Here is a 17382-nt window from a genome sequence, read left to right as displayed (position 1 = left end):
AGATTTTGCCATTTTTCGACAAAATCGACTATTTCCGTATTGAGCATCTCTAGTGTAGAAGAAGCGTAATAAGCGGATGCCAGATCCACCTAAAACAAAAGAGGATCCGTATGTTTTCGGTAGATAAGTAGAAGTCGTTTTTTGATGCATTCCTTTCTGTTATTTTCACCGTTGATTGATTGTTCCCGTTGTGAAATACGAAGAACTCTTTAAGCTACATGAACAATTGGCTTGCCACACTAAAACTTTTTCCCAAATTTTTCAGTTCTGATGTACCCTACATCATCCGGCACAACTGTCCCCTGCTTAGCGTTAAAAAATTGCGGTCCCGGAAGTGTATTAGTAAGCCAATTCTCGAAACGACAACTTTTTGGAACACCATTTGTGCAGAATTAATCTGCTAGTCACAAAGCTAATACGACCTATCGCTCGAAATTTCGTACTTTTTCCGTTTTCTTTGAGTGTATTGCCGAAGTGAACAATGTTTCTACACACTGAGCAAAAATTCACAATTTTTTGTTTAGTTTTAACTCTAAACTAATGGTAAACAGATGTCCACTTTCTTTAATGAACAGTCCTTAGAAGTGCACATAAAACACTTATGCTGAGAAGCTGGATTTTTTCCAGTAGGGATGTTACGCCAAGAAGAAGAAGAAGAAGAAGATGACTATCGATCTCTTTGTGTATCACAAGAACAACAGATATGAAAATCCATGAAGGTTGCACCATGTGGTGGCGCCGGGTTTTGGAGCGAAAACTATACGAAGTTCATTGTCGTTACCCAATTGATCACCTTCCGGAGTCCCTGTAACCCGTTCCGCATTGACCAGACCTGCCCAGAACCCTTCAAAAATGGCCTTAAACAATATGTGTCTCATTTCAGTGAAGCGTGCAGAGAAGTAATGCAATAGAATGCATAAAGGAAATACATTTGTGGATTTTCAAGCACATAGCAATGATGAAAATTAATATTTCGGATGTTCCGGATTTCCGGAACCGGTTCTTAATAATTAGTCAATATTAATGTCTATAATCAAAGTCCACGTGAATACCTTTCCAACGACCCTTGGACGGTCCTGATTACTTGTTTGGTTGCAAAGTTATAGCTTGCCAAAGTTAGGGTCTCAAAAGCGGCATTTTTCAGTTGAAGCAGGTTCCCGGTGGCCACAGTAGCCGAATCCGGATTTCTCCGGTGGTTTTGAAAACTAGACTTGTGCCCCTTTCATTTGAGCCAAAGAGATCCAAAATCGGTCAAGCCACTGATTTTTGCGAGCTGTCCAAAGTTTGGGGTCAAAAATGACCCCAGGGTCTTATTTGTAACTTTTTTTTAGGGACTAAGGAAGGTTAAAAAAGAATCCGACCTGTACACCTGTACCTGTACCGAGGCAACTCCTACTGCGGTTTCCACGGTTTAGAAACAACGCAACGTTTTGTCAAGTTACACATTCCGTCCCTTTGCCAATGACCTAACAAGGACGTTTGTAGTGCCGTAATTGACTTTTTAAATGCTGAATTCTAAAATAGTGCACGTTTGGAATGGTTAGCTAGTCTCAATCCCCATTCATTGGTTCTCTGTTCTGACTACTCTGGTTAAACACGAAGAAGTAGCTACGATATGATATGATAAATGACAATTCAGGTAAAACTCTAGAAAGCAAAAGAAAGATTGCTTACAAGAATCTCTATATCTACAATACGATTTCGCATACTTACTTGAGACCGTGTCTCCACTCTAACTATATCTAACATGGAATGTTTGCCTTTGACCATGGTTAAAGCTGATGCCAGGATCGGTTTCGTCTCGAAGGGTTCGCTGTAATAGAAAAAAAAGAAAGAAATCGAAAAACAAACGTTAGAAAGCAATCGTAAGTCCTACTTGTTGATTGGTGGTAATGATGTGGCTATGAAGAGCTGTTTGTTGCTTTGGGATTATGTGTGTAAAAGGAGCATTAGAAAACCACGCGAGAATTCAATCAGAGAGGAAGCCAGTGAAGACAAATATATGTTGTGTATATGATTCAGCTATGTATCAAATGTTGGTCTTCTAAGACTCGTAAACTTTTGTTCACACAAAAATTTTAAAATGTGTGTGGAGCGTAGACTTTGGCCGATCCCCCCTTTTTTCAAAAAGCCTGCGTGGTTAATGAACGGACCCTTACATTTGACTTCATAACATACAATATTTTCGCAATCCTAGAAACAATCATGGATGACACTTAAAGGGAATATATGTGATGCAGCAGATCAAATAAGCGTAAGATGTATAAAAGGTCGTTCAAATGCAATGATCAGAAACACATTCCAGGATTTCCAAAAACTGTAACAAAATAGAAGTACGGTGGTTAGAAAAATTCCAACATTGATGTATGCCAATTTTGAATTGTCATTCACGCTCATGAGCTTTTATCGCTCAGAGTTCAACAGCATTTTCTGCACTCAAACAAACCACGATGGTATTGCTATTTTACTACAGGGTGTAAATCAAGTGATTTGATTGTCTCCTATTAGCATTAGCGACGCTATAATCGTACCTATCACTCTGGCCATAATCTGCATTCTCGTTTTATGACTTTTCGGTTACTACTGTGGCTTCTAGCTTGCAGCTATACTTTCAGTTGCACAGAGGCATAGCGGCATCTCTATGGCGAATCGCTGTCTACGTAGTGTAGCCGTGTAGCATCATCCGAAATCGACACCACCGGCAAGGTCAATAAATCTGCACGCCACACTGAGTGGCTCCAATCAACGACCTTCTACGAGTCCGTTCATCCGCTGCTAATTTCGTTTTCGTATATCTTGCGGAACATAAAATCAAACCGGAACACACGATGGGTAGATACACATTTTGCCGGGGGCTGTTCAAGAACAACGTCGATTAATTTGATGAACAAACCAATTTGTGGCCTTTTGTCCATGTGATATTCAAGGAGTTGATGTGGGTCTGTCCATAAACTACGTAGACTCTTAGGGGGGGACGGGGGGTCTGGTCAAAGTCTACGCTCCATATAAATTTTGAAAATTTTGTATGAACAAAAGTCTACGAGGGGGAGGGGGGTCTGAGATGGCCGAAAAAAAAGTCTACGTAGTTTATGGACAGCGCCTGTGGGCCTATAACCCTCCACAAATTTCACAAATTTCGCTTCTTCTACATGATTCTCGGACGATCCCTCCAAAAGATATCGCGTTGACAGGCAAACAACTCTGAGACATGCTGCTGATAGCATTGACACACATTTTTCGAGTACACATAAACGTGCATCAGGAGAGACAAGCGAGTGTCCCAAACATATGGGAACGACCTGACTCAACGTCCGTTTATTACCGCCACTGGTAGACGCCTGCCACTCTAGGTATTGTAGGAACAAATAAGTGACACTCAGACTTGAAATTGGTATCATTTATTTTATACAACAACGTCTCATATGTACACACGTATGCATGCCAAAAAGAATGTCTACCAACCTAGCTGGCCAACTAGCCAGAGTGGGAAAAACTGGAACAATCCAGCATGGCCGGGCCAACACCCAGGTACGGGGAATGAATAAACAAACCGGCACATTTATTTCTGGATGTCGTCGACTCTGACGGGTGAATCCGGCGTGTGGTGGCACTGCTGGCATTTGAGCCAGATTCGAACTAGAATGGTTGGGGATTGGGGTGTCACATTTACCTATATGATGATGTGTATAGATTTGCAAATGCGAATCACGGTTTATTGCAGAACACCGATCACGGTCAGAATAATGGCTAGCAAAGGCCATAATGTTTGTCTCTATAATCACAAGCGGTTTTACGGTTTCGAATGTCGGTGAGTTATGACAGGGAATTGAATGGCATAACAAAGATTGATGAGATGGAATCCCAAAGGCGATACGGTCGTACTATTTGAGACGACAAATTGGTGGATTACGAATGTTCACCGGTTTATGTGCAAATTTGTATCTGACAAATGGTAAGGTTTGCATTTTTTTTTTAATTTTGATTGTGGTATTTTGGGTCATATTTAACCATTCAAATATATTAAGGAAAACTACACATTTTAAATATTTGGTATGGTATACACTTTTTTTCTAAATATATGCTGATAACATATTAAAATTAATTAAAACTTAATAGAGTAAAGTAACTTCTCAAGTAATATTTTATGTTTTGTTCGACTCTATAATAGAGTTTCTAGACCAATTTAATAAAACTCGCAATAACACTGATTAGTAAGTACATCAAAAACTACTGATAACCGCTTTAAGAACATCTTCAGGCTAAATGGACCACACATCTCGTAGAGGTTTTGCGAACCGTATTAAAAGTACCGTCGTTAGGGGTGAGAAAACTTCCACATTCATTGTTCAAAAACTTTTTCTTCCTTGCATGAAAAAGTTCTTTGAGAGTTGCAATGGGGATCTCGATCGGGTGGCATTGTTCGAAGGAAAAAGTGAAAAATGACGCGTGTTTGGTGCAGTTGCGATGGGGATCGCGATCGGGTGGCATTGTTCGAAGGAAAAAGTGAAAAATTACGCGTGTTTGTGGCAGTTGTGATGAAAATCTCGGTCGCGTTGCATGGTTCGAAGGAAAAAGTGAAAAGTGACACGTGTTTGGGGCAGGCAAGCTTGCTATTTGGTGAAAACATTCACGAAATTATGCAATTATCTTTCGACAACGAATACGTTTTCACCCTTCCTCGCTTTATTACCAACCGCCCGTACGAATAGCACACGAACAGACTCGACGCTGATCAGCACTGTTGGCTGCTCCTTATCGCCGTTGAGCTGTTGCGTTCCAGCCATCCAAGTCTTTTTATCGCTTTCGATCGCTTATCGCGAAGCATCGTAAACTGGAAACGTGCGTGTCGAGCGTTCGTGCTATAGCTTCTAAAACCAACCCATTCGGTATTGTTCGGCTGTTCGGGTGAGCATGTGGCGGCACTGACAGATGTGTGCAAAATCGTTTGTGAGTTATATCATGTTCGTTTTGCCACCTCTTTTGCTCTGGTCATCGCTGAGCAGTGTACAGTTCAATCGCAAGCGATAAAAATACAATTCAGGCCAAACATTTCAATAGGTCCTATCTGCATTTGAGAGGCTCTCTTTGTTCACTTTCTCTATCAATTATTGCAATGTAATGGTACACTTTTCAACTACTTTTGAAGTACAAATCAAAAGACGATTGTTTTGACCATCTTTCAACACAAGGAGACAGTCATAATACAAATAAGCAGCTGAGATATTAACGAAAGAGAGGGAAACCAAAGAGAGCCTCTCTTCTGCAGATAGGACCATTAGACATGTTTGGCCTGAATTGATAAGTTGATTGAGCATTCGTGAGATGATAATTTGCATCATAGGAGGCAGGTGCACATTGTCCTTCATCATGAAGGGATAAAAATGGATGCACAGGGGGTAGCAAACAGCATTGCAGAAAATTGAAGGAGTTAAGTAGTGGTTGCGTTCATCCGACGACATGGAACTGGGTGAGATCATTCCGAGTTTTTTTTTCTTTACATACTAGATGGAGTTGGGGTAATTTCGCCAATGCGTTTCATGAGGACTCCTGGAGTCTGGTAATATCTGCAAATTAATCTTGTAGCTCTGGTGCAGGCCCAATATTGAAGCGATAAAAATGTTAGAAGAAAGTGATTGCAGTTCACAACAATCATTGAGCAAATTTAAAATAATTGGCCTAATTACCTCAACGGCTGCCGATCACAGGTAACACATGGGACTACTATTAGTAAAATACATAATTCGAAAATAGCTCGGTCGATTTTCTCGGTAGGGAGGTGGGGATGCAAATATTGAATGCCAAATCAGAAGCGCGCGATAACTTTCGTGGGAAAGTCGGTTTTACGGTTGTGTAAACGAACAATGCGGTGACGCGTTTAATATAGAACGATCGTTGACGTATGTGCATTACCCTTACTATCCCGACCAAATAAATCATAGTCGGGATGATAACCGTGTCGTGTATTTTCAGATAGCTAGTGGATCATTTCACCTACCAACGGTGGCTCCAAGATCTACACCTTACCCTACCCTACTAACAAACACTCCTTCCCGAGACAACTGTGGGGATGCTGTGGATTCCAAGGTTTCTAGTAACAACGGTTGTCGAACTAACATTCCTTCCCCTCTCCCGATGGCCGTAAGGACCCCAAGCAACACGACTTGTTTCAAAGCCAGTACCAGCAACATCAGTGCAATTTATTCACTGTTCAAATTAAGGACAACAGAACACAATTGCTTCTTCTTTGAAACGCAAAAAGCGCAAATTTTAAATCGTTGTGCAACTTGAGCTAGGGGAAATGATAAAAAAATGAAAACAATATATTCAGACTCGAACCATGGACACCAGGAGTATTAACCACTCACCTTACACACTACACCAGAAGCTCTGTGTAAGATTTGCTGCTCAATGCACAATAAAAGCTACTGAAGTTACGCGTTACTTCATTGTACCGTCTTTGCCACAAGTTAGAAAGCTGTCAAAATGAAAAGACGCGCAAGTTTTCCGCAACACATTTGGAACCTAATCTGAACAAACAAACCAGAGTAAGATGTTTCATGTGTGTTACATAGCACATTTAATGCAAGCTGACTGTATTGCCACTTGTGAGGAATATGTAAGCTCCGCCTCCATAAATCGATGTTAAATACGATGTTATTTGTAATTCCTATGAAACAAAGCTGCAACTTAACGATATGCGGAGTTAAAATGCAACTCAACTGACAAGATGGAAGTTGCGTGCGCTTTTATTGCAACTCTTTTAGACCAAAGCATAGAAAACCACATTTTGGATGATGTTGCAGGTGCTGCTTGGGACGTGACCGGCGCCGTTGTTGACTTTAAAATATTGAACTCTCGAATTGTGCACATTGAGAGTGTGTAGCTAGTCCCAAGCACCATTCATTGAATCTCTGTGCAACTTCGATTGTTCTGGTCAATCACTGAGTAGCAACTACGATGTGTACGGTTATCTTTGCTTTGCTTTACTTGCTTGCATGAAAAAGTCCTTCGATCACTGGAATGTGATGTTTGGTAATGCATGCACAAATGATGAAAAAATATTTGGAGTTCGTCAATTTTTCTTAAAACTACAAGTTTATGAAAATTGACCCATTCTCACCCCTTCGAGGGGGTGAGAATGGGACAAGGGAACCGAATTTGTTCTGCATTGGCAACAAAGCAAGTTAATAAAGTTCTGGTCAAGGTTGATACTACTTACCAATAATATAAAATATAAGTTTGAGATTCTTTAAAGTATGAATCCATCTTAAAGTGTGATGTTTCATCCAGCCTTAAAAATGGCATTTTAAAAAGGCCTTATTTTCAAGCTTTTTTTGATGATTTTTCAATAATTAAGTAATTGCTCTAGGAACCTAATTTTTCGACAGGAACTAATGGCAACAACGAGAATGACACCATAAAAATTTTCGATTGGAAATTCGCAATATTTGATGAGATATTTCAGATAATGTTTTGACATAATCTCGCCCCTCTGAACCATTGTCACCCCAACGACGGTACCAATAAAACTGTTTTAAAACCCGGTTGAAAAAATTTCCATACTCTGAGGGAGGTTATGGTGATTGTTGTTGTTTTTTTTTTTCAACAAAAACTATGACAACTCAAGATGCAGACAAGCTTTTTCAATGGCACGCAAAGTTCAGGAGGAGATGTCATTCGCAAGTAGTAAATAATAATTTCAAAGTTATATTTTAGTAGTTATTATGCTACGAGGCGTATGCGCAATCAATTTTACTGTGAATATTGGGATTGTAGAATCATAGCATTAATGCGCATCGAAAATGGTGAATATTACCATCTTGGAATGAAATAAATTACTCTGTTAATCTAGTAAAAGTATCTCAAATTAGAAGAAATCGCAGCTGTGAGAGTTTATTTAGGTTAACGTGCTATGGCTATGACGGTAAATTCCCAAGTAACCACGGTGCTGAAGCCTTATTAAAAAAGACACGGACACGTTTAATGCATTCCAGTGAGCTATTTGCTCTTTGAAGGAAGCACGACACTAGACAACGGACTAGCATGCAACGCCCAGTGGCACAGCCGAAAACTTTTCCTGACAGCTGCGGCGGGAATCGAACCCGCGCTCCTCAGCACGATGCTTGGTGACCTTAGCCGCACGACCATGAAGCCAAGGCACGCAGATATACGGTGTATTTAGTGCAATCATTACTTTACATGCAAACTTAAGGTTGATTTAAAGTGGAAGTGGGCAATTATACAATCAAATTAAGATTATACTGGTATAACTTGGAGCAGTCGCATAATTGCCCATTTCCACTTTAAATCAACTTTAAGTTTGCATGTAAAGTAATGATTGCACTAAATACACCGTATATCTGCATGCAATAAGGCTTCAGTACCGTGGTTACTTGGGTTATCAATTCGAGGTGGAGCGGATCTGGTGTGATGGTTAGAACACTTGACTATCACGCCGAGGACCTGGGATCGAATCCTACTCCCGACAAACTCACAATAAATATGTGAGTTCTTTGAGAGTTCGGACAGTTTTATTGTGGTTATAATAAATGCCAGAAGGTTTACATATCGGAGAGTTTTGTTTACTCTTAAAATCTGGTTTTATAGATATCTTCATATAACCTATATAAGGGGCCGTTCATAAACTACGTAGACTTTTTGGGGGAGGGGGGGGTCTGGCCAAAGTCTACGCTTCAAACAAATTTCAAAATTTTTGTATGGACAAAAGTCTACGAGGGGGGAGGGGGGGAGGTCTGAGATGACAAAATGTTGGTCTACGTGGTTTATGAACAGCCCCTAACCTTTCATCAATGGTTTGGAATGAAAGAGAACAACGCAGCAAGAGCAGTCATGCTGCAGCACGAGACTCGGCAGAACGTGGAACGATATAAAAGAACGCGGAACCAGCAGCCCGCCTCTGCCGGGAGAAAAAGTGCCGCCTGGAAGAAGCGGAGTGCGAACAAATGGAACTGCTGTGCCGTTCACAAGAAACACGGAAGTTCTACCAGAACGCATCCCGCAAAGGCTTCGTGCCGCGAGCCGAAATGTAGAGGGATAAGGATGGAAGGATCTTGACGGACGGACGTGAGGTGATCGAAAGGTGGAATCAGCACTACGACGAAGACCTAAATGATGTGGAAGGAAGCGCAGACATGGAGCACCAAAAGTAGCGGGGGAAATTACTACGTCAATACAGTAGGTAGCAACAACGAGCCAACTCCCACATTGAAGAAAGTTAAAGATGCTATCTAGCAGCAGCCTACAAGAAAGGTGACAAGTTGGAGTGTCAGCGACTTTCAAGCGATCACAATTCTGAATGCCGTATACAAGGTGCTACCCCAGATCGTCTTCCGTCGTCTTTCTAGTTCTTCACCGTGCCGAAAATCCTCCAAAAATGCCGCAAATACCAGGTTCCAACGCACCACCTCTATACATCGAGTTCAAGGCACTGTACGACAGTATCGACCGCACAGAGCTATGGACAATCATGGACGAGAACGACTTCTCCGGGAAACTCACTGGACCCGCTTTTTTCAAACAATGGGTCGCGATCCACTAGCCCCGTAAGAAATACACGCGTCGGTAAAGTAGTTTGAGAAAGGCTGGACTAGACTGATCAAAGCGACGATGGACGGTATAAAAACAGCGTAAGGGTTACGGGCTGTCTAACGACTGGTCAGTATCGCCCTGAAAGGTGTTATTCGACGAGTCGGGCTCGATTTTCACGAAATCCGGCCAATTTGTCTGTTTTGCGGATGGATGACATGGACATTACTGCTAGAACATTTGGAACGGTGGCAGAACTGTACGTACACCCGCCTGAAACGTAAAGCTGCAAAGGTCGGACTGATGATGAACGTGTCAAAAACGAAGTACATGCTGGCAGGCTAAACCGTGAACGACAGGGCATGTTTAGGCAGCAGCATTACGATAGACGGGGACACTTACGAGGTGGTAGAGGACTTCGTCTACCTCGGATCCTTATTAACATTATCAGTGGGAGTCGAGCCTACTATAGACTTAAGAACCTGCGATTGAAAAAGATACACCCGCGCACCAAATGTACCATGTACAAAACGTTCATAAGACCGGTGGTTCCTTACAGGTACGAAACCTGAACCATGATCGAGGAGGACATGCGAGCACTCTCGAAGTTTTCGAGCGGCGGGTGCTGAGGACCATCTTTGCCGGTGTACATAAGAACGGTATATAAACCACGAGTTTGCTGCACTCTACGGCGATCCTGGCATTCGGAAGGTGGAAAATGCTGGAAGGGCACGATGAGCAGGACATGATGTGAGAATACCGGACAACAACCCTGCAAAGCTGGTGTTCGTAAGAGATTCGGATGGAACAAGAAGACCTGGAGGGCCGCGTGCAAGTTTGGCGGCGATCTGGCAAATGTGTATTTTCTACCGCCTCTCGATAATGCCAAATCAAAAGCTTTTCAATTACAGACGTCATTGTGCCTTTCTAAGTGAAAATCTTCATAAAGCCCATCGATTGAGTAGCGCAAATATTTGTACAATGTCAACACAGTGTACCACTCATATTGTAAATGAGATTCCCATTAGTTTAATGAGCTGGTATGGCCCGGCAGTCATCGTCACTATCATCAGAACGAGACGGAATCAAACACCCCCAAGCCGGCAAAACGCGTAACGACAATTGGTTGTGGAATGTAGATGGAAAATCGATCAAACAGTCCCCAGCAGCACCTCGCAGTCTCGCACATCACACCGATAGGACCGGATGCTTTCACCCGCACGATTGGAATACCTAAATTTTCGGATTTGATAACCTTGCTTGTAAGTATGCATCGATTCAGTGCCTATCGGCTAGACATTAACTGGCTAAGTTGGATGTATGCACGGCTGGGTGGAGAAATCCTCAATCGAGCGACACAGCATCAGATCCTTTTTTGTGACGTTACGACTATGACTGGCAAAAACGTAAAAACCGTTTTCCGAAAACTTGAAGGCCAATCAATAATAGGATAGAAGCTTCAGTTTTGGCCAGCCCGGAGTTTTGGCCATAGTGCGGTATTCAGTCTGTAACGATCTAAATTGGCATAAATTTATTTTATGCAATTCAGTATCACGAATCGTGCTGAAAAAATCAACTTTTTGCAACTCGTTACATAAATAACTATTTTACTAGTAGATTCTAATTTAATAATATGATTGCAGCTGTTAAAACCATACATTTTGATTAAAAACTGGAAGAAAAAATAATTTCTCTTAAAAAATCAGCTCCCATATATCTATTTTGGCCAGGGTGCTTCTAATTTGGCCACTCCCATAAAAAATACACGTGATTGGCCAAAATAGAAACCAAAGCTGAGAATATGGCCAAAACTGCGGCAAGGCTTCTATTTTGGCCAGTGCCACTTTTAATACAAAAATCAAGTATTAGCTTGATTTCTGCATTTTTCTAATAAAGTATAGATCGAAACCTTTCATTTAACACAATGCTAGTTCTCATTGGATTATTGGTTATTCTTATAAAAATGATTCCCCTTAGACTGGCCAAAACCGGTGCTCGCACTCTATTAGATAATAGATACATATATGATTTGCGTGATTTTATTCTGTTGAACACTAAAGAATGACGACTTTGGTCGTTCCTTAACATTTAATCATGAAGGGATAAATGAAGTCATAGAGGCCTAATTTTTACATGTACATGCACCATGTAAGAGTGCATTGCAATGCCAGAAATCAGACCCTATTTACCACCTGAGGATAATAGTATAGACAAGCAGACGTTACAGAGCTGTAGATAAACTGTAATCACATGTTTTATATATGTGGAACCTCTGTGCACTACATAAAGTCATATTCCATCATCGGTCAACAAAAAGATTTTTTACAACTATTCCTAGGAAGATTTGATGACCTAAGCGAATTCTTGCCTTGACTTAAGAGAATCGTATATGGATTACAATGGGAGTTTGTTTTTGCGGAAAACAGCGGTTAGCTCCAGAAACTAATACTACATAGAACAGGAGCAAGTAAATTTCTTTACAAGATTCCTGAGTACCCGGGATATGGCCTGATTAAAGTCAGTCCTTGAGTTCATTGAACTGTAGATAAACTGTAATCACATGTTTTATCTATGTGGAACCTCCTTGCAATACATAAAGCCATATTCTATCATGGGCCAATAAAAAAATCTCTTAAAACTATTCCTAAGAAAATTTTATGATTTAAGAGAAGTCATGCCCTGACTTCAGAGAACCGTAGATGGACAACAATGAGAGTTTTTTTGCAAGAGGAAAACAATGGTCAGCCCCAGAAACAAACACTACATCGAGATCGAACAAGAGTATAAGTAAATTCCTCGACTAGATTCCTGAGTACTCAGGATGGTTTGGTTTAAGTCAGGTCTTAAGTTCATTGGGCTGCAGATAAGTTGTAATCACAGGTTTTACCTATGTGAAACCTCTGTGCCCTACATGAAGGCATATTTTATAATATGTCAATTAGTAGATCCCCCAAAACTATTTTGGGGTTATTTGAACACAGGGAAAACGGTAAGATCTATAAACTAATATTACAACGAACAGGAGCAAGTAAGTCTCTCGACTTACTCGGACCAATTCGATTGAAGTCAGGTCTTAAGTTTTATGAGCTGTTGAAGAACTTAAATCACGTGTTTTATCTGTGTGGAACCTCTGCGCACTACATAAACTCATAGTGCATCATGTATCAATCAGTAGATGAATAACGCACTATGGCAAAAAAAAACACCCGACTGGTCAAAACTGATGCAACTAACATTTCTTATGGGAGTGGCCAAAACTGAAGCACCCTGGTCAAATTAGATGAGAACTGATTGCTTAAGGAAAATATTTTTTTTCTGCCATTTTTAATTGAAATCTGTGGTTTTCACAGCACACTAGAATCTACTCGTGAAAATGATTTGATTCCGATTGGGATCACAACAGCCTGAACAACGCACTATGGCCAAAACAACTGACTGACCAAAACTGATGCTTCTACCCTAATAACATTTTGTTTACAGCCAACAATTGACGTAGTTAATAGTTGCTGTTTTGTAAAACATGGAACAGCTTCATCATACACCTACACAGTAGAATCTCCCAATGCTGACTGACTGTCGAACGTTAACACGGAACATTGAGAACATTGTTGATTTTACATTACGTCGTGCTCCTTTTCGTCAGCCGGCTTCATGGCCTAGTTACATAGTTGTGATTCCCATTGAGGATGCCATTTCATTTGTGTGATTGCCTTTCCTGCTCACTAACAGAACAGTGTTCGAGGAGGTCTTTCAACAAGTTTCTCGAATCGAACATTTTACTATGCCTTACACGCCATCAGCTCATTCTACTATGTCGCAGCTGAGTGGCATGGCCGCTCAGTCAGTCAAGCCGATTCCGGCATAAAACGGTTTCGTCCGTTTCGATTGGTGACGAAATCAGCCATCAGGTTGGGAATTTGTTTTCTGTGTGGTCTTTTATTTGTAGGATACATTAGTATAGAAGGCATGACGTAAAAAGACGGAATTCGTTGACTATTCTTCGGCTTTATCAAATAATAGGTAAGTCATGTTAGAAATTTCTCAATATTTTTAATAATTAGTCAGGATTATGGGAATAATATTCCCTGACAAAAATACAAAAACTTAAGGTACCCCGGGGCAAGTGGGACCTAAAAAAATGCTAGTTTGGATTTGTCAAGCCAAAAAATTCTAAACATAAATAATTTTATAATTACAATGGTTCTGAAAGACATTGTTGGTATATTTCTTCTTATTAACGGGCATTGAAACTGTTTCAAAATTTTTAAATTCTGTATATTATGCATATGATGAAAAGTGGAGCAGATCTTCATTTACACCGTATCACGGGGCAAGTGGGACCTATTCGGAATTTTTGTACAAATGGCTTAAGGCCGCACGGGACGACGTGTATTTTTTCCTATCTTCCCTCTCTTTCTAACAATTTGCCTCGCGATTTTGAAGAAGCAAATATCAATTTCCACTGCACTGACGTAGCCGAAACTTTAGTCGATTGTGCACCACAAGTGAGCAAATGAACGATCAAATTTCTAGTCAATAATATGAAGTAGAAGTTGAGATTTGCATCTTACTAGCAACAGAGCAATGGCGGACGATTCAACCACCGTCCCGTCCGGCCTTAATAAAGTTGCTGCATGTATGTAATGTAGCATGAATTATAGATATATTATGCGAATAACTATGTTTAGCGATTTATGTTGGAAAAGTTTTGTGGTATCGTGCATAAATTACGTAACACATATAATAACGAATCACTGAGAAAAGAATGATTAAACTCTAGCAGCTCGTGCAATACAAATTGATTTTATTTATACAAATAGCGCGCTAAGGTTAAATGCCGAAAGATTTCCAAACTTGCTTTTCATATTACGTAGTTGATGAAACTCGCCAAAAGATTTTTCAAGATTTACAGATATTATGTTTACCCTAACATAATTTTACGATCATTATAGAAAGATTTTGAAATCGTGAACTTTGAATAAGTCGTTTCCCATTTTTTTCATACTCTATGACCGGTTTCTTAATATTCAGAAAAACTCATTGTGCACCAAAAAACGAAAAAATAGTATAATTTGATAAAGTATGAAAAATAGATGATTAGATGGTAGATGGTTCTACCCAAGACTTTACCATTTTAAACAATAGATTCATCACCAGAATAGAAGTATTTAAGTGTAATTCAACGATTGTTTACTTAAGACGCTGATTTTTACTTCACTTTTGTGTAAATTTCGACTAAGGCTGAAGAAAGCGAGATCAAACTATGAAGTTGTGTTTGTTTACTCTCATAGGTCTCACTTGCCCCAGATGCTGAAATGCACTGGGGCAAGTTAGAGCAGTTAACTAAAGGTAATAAATGAGAATAAATTACAGCTTATTCACTTAAAATAATTTGCAAGCACTCCAAAGATTATCCTGAAACCGAAAAAGTTTTACTTTATTTGTTATTTTATTTTTAAACGACGAATGTAGTAGAGTACGTTAATCTCACTTAGTGAATTGAAAATTACATATGAACAACAATAACATATATGGTTTCTTTATGGTGAGAACAATGACAATTTTTGAATTCAAAGTATCCGTTGGTGTAATACCTATGTTTTCTACGAAGAATGTTTGCCTTAAAACTAAAAAAATAAAAAAAATATAGCTGTAGGTCTCATTTGCCCCGAATTCTCACTTGCCCCTGGGTACCTTACTAAGAATATTTGATACTATTTATAACAACCGGATAATTACATGCATCCATTTTGAACAGACCTAATGGTAATCCCACGGGCTCACATCTTAGCGTCTCTAAAATCTTCAAAAAACCACCGAACGGTTTTTCAACCATGATTCATTTGGTGTGTTAAGCTAATTAATCCCGCTGGCAACGTCTGGCCAGTACTATCTGTCGACTGTGCTTTTGACCACAGATGTATGTATGTCAGTAACCCAAACCGCGCCAAACCATTTTACACCACGTCGGCTTCGGACATCGGAACGAAAACAAACATCAAACGACCTTCACTAATCTTTTCATTTTTTCACCAATCAAAAATATCAGATAAGAAAACGAACCGACGACGACGACGAGTCAATAACACCTGGGATGGGAAAAGGAAAGCTTTGTTGCAAACGGTTGATTTGGCAGCGAATTGATACGAGCATTTCTTGTAAGCTGGGAGATTCGATTTATTTGCTATCATTACGGCGGTGTGTTATGATAAAAAGTCAACGTGGCAGCGATGATGTGTGCCAGACTGGATTATATGATAGACATTCATATTATCGTACATGGAAGGTTCAAAAATAGGAATTGGATTTTCCTGTACATACAAGTTAACGCCATATTCATCGGCCTTAAACTTATTCCATAATTATCATGCAAATCTCGATAAACTTTTACCATAACTATATTTTCAGATGTTGAAGAACTCTGTGATATTAATGAAGTTGATATTGTTTGAAAAACTCAAACTCAAATTGTATCGTAAGATTTCCACCCTTGTGCCTAGTGATCTCAGTTAGTTTAAACATTCAATTGTTGATACCTCTTCATACACTGAGTTTCTCGATACTGCTCGTATGGTTGAATCATACTACATCTACTCTCCGGTTAGCAAGGTCACGTCATAATCGCAGTTCATTAACATAAGCTTTCGCCTAGCCTGTTCACCTTGGAGCGAACCTTTAGCGAACCACTTCTGAGAACGGGGAATCCGCGGAATCACCCACGGTAAAGGAAAGTTGAATCCAATCGAGTCCAATAAACTCGTATAGGTGCGTACGTCAGATTGTTCGTCACATCATCACTACATATCGTCATTTTTGCTCAATGCTTATTGTGACTCACAGTTGAAAGTAGGTACCCAACAATCGGGACGAATAAGGAAGCTTTACGCAGTTCAAGAAACATGATCATGGTCAATAGCTAAGCTCTTCAGAACAAGATGTGCAAAGTCATCCAAAACGAGCATACAGAAGAAAACGTGGTGCTCAATCGAAAATCCATGTGAACCATTAGTGCATTACTAGGCAAGAAGTGAGAAAGTGTGATGTTTACAAAAAAGATCATTGTGGTTAAGCTCTAGGTATCTATTTTTTATTCTCAAACAAAAAGTAAATGATTGCTAATTGTGCGACTCGTGTCCTAAATGCCACTTATAGTGCATTCGAACAAAAAGATTCCATTATTGCGTTATATCATGATGACGGTGGACTAGCAAACGATTATCAAACTAAGATGCATATTAATCCATTTCACAGTCAAAACTGAGTGATTTCCTCAAGCTCCCGATGCTCATTGAGCTGAATCCAGAACGTGCAAATAAAACGATGATTTAGCCTAATATTTCACGCAGAGAACGAAAAATAAGGTCACCAGAGGATTTTCAGGCAATGTCTTCATTTAAAATATGGGTCATTCCGCGCCAAGTGACCGACCGCTTGCAATCGACCATCACGGATTTGAACCAAATTTGGCTGAAACATTCGTTTAGATGGAAAAATAAAAAATCCAAATTTTGGTGCCGATCGGATCACCCCTCGGCCCGTGGCAGCACTCCTCGTTTTTGCCGATATGAAAATTATCCTCTCTTTCTTTTATTTTTATCATTGAAACGATTGCACATACACATTTTCGACCTTCGGCTTTTTTAAAGGAAATCGTTCAGGGAATCCAGAAAAAATATTATTTTTTGATACAGTGTTGCCAGATATCGTATTTTTCAATTTTAAAACTAAAAATCGATTTTTCTCAAAATACGTATATTTTGATTTTAAAAATTTTGATTCCATCGTGTTTATCAGACGTTTTCCGATCGAAAAAGCTTAACTCCCCAAGGTAATTTG

The 17382-nt window shown here is 39.9% G+C and overlaps 1 protein-coding gene across 7 annotated transcripts in view; it reads right to left on the bottom strand.

Moving 5' to 3' along the window:
* LOC134284008 (sphingosine kinase 2-like) overlaps positions 1-17382 on the bottom strand; it is an 83216-nt gene that overhangs the window by 13305 nt on the left and 52529 nt on the right. For all 7 annotated transcript variants that reach the window (XM_062853439.1, XM_062853437.1, XM_062853440.1 and 4 more), the window contains exon 3: positions 1714-1813. In XM_062853439.1, the coding sequence (XP_062709423.1) occupies positions 1714-1813 (100 nt within the window). The remainder of the gene's footprint in view (positions 1-1713; positions 1814-17382) is intronic.

The sequence above is a fragment of the Aedes albopictus genome, chromosome 2, assembly GCF_035046485.1.
Source record: "Aedes albopictus strain Foshan chromosome 2, AalbF5, whole genome shotgun sequence".
NCBI classification, from domain to species: Eukaryota; Metazoa; Arthropoda; class Insecta; order Diptera; family Culicidae; genus Aedes; species Aedes albopictus.
Note: the sequence above shows the minus strand (reverse complement) of the source record. Positions and strands in the feature narration are given on the sequence as shown.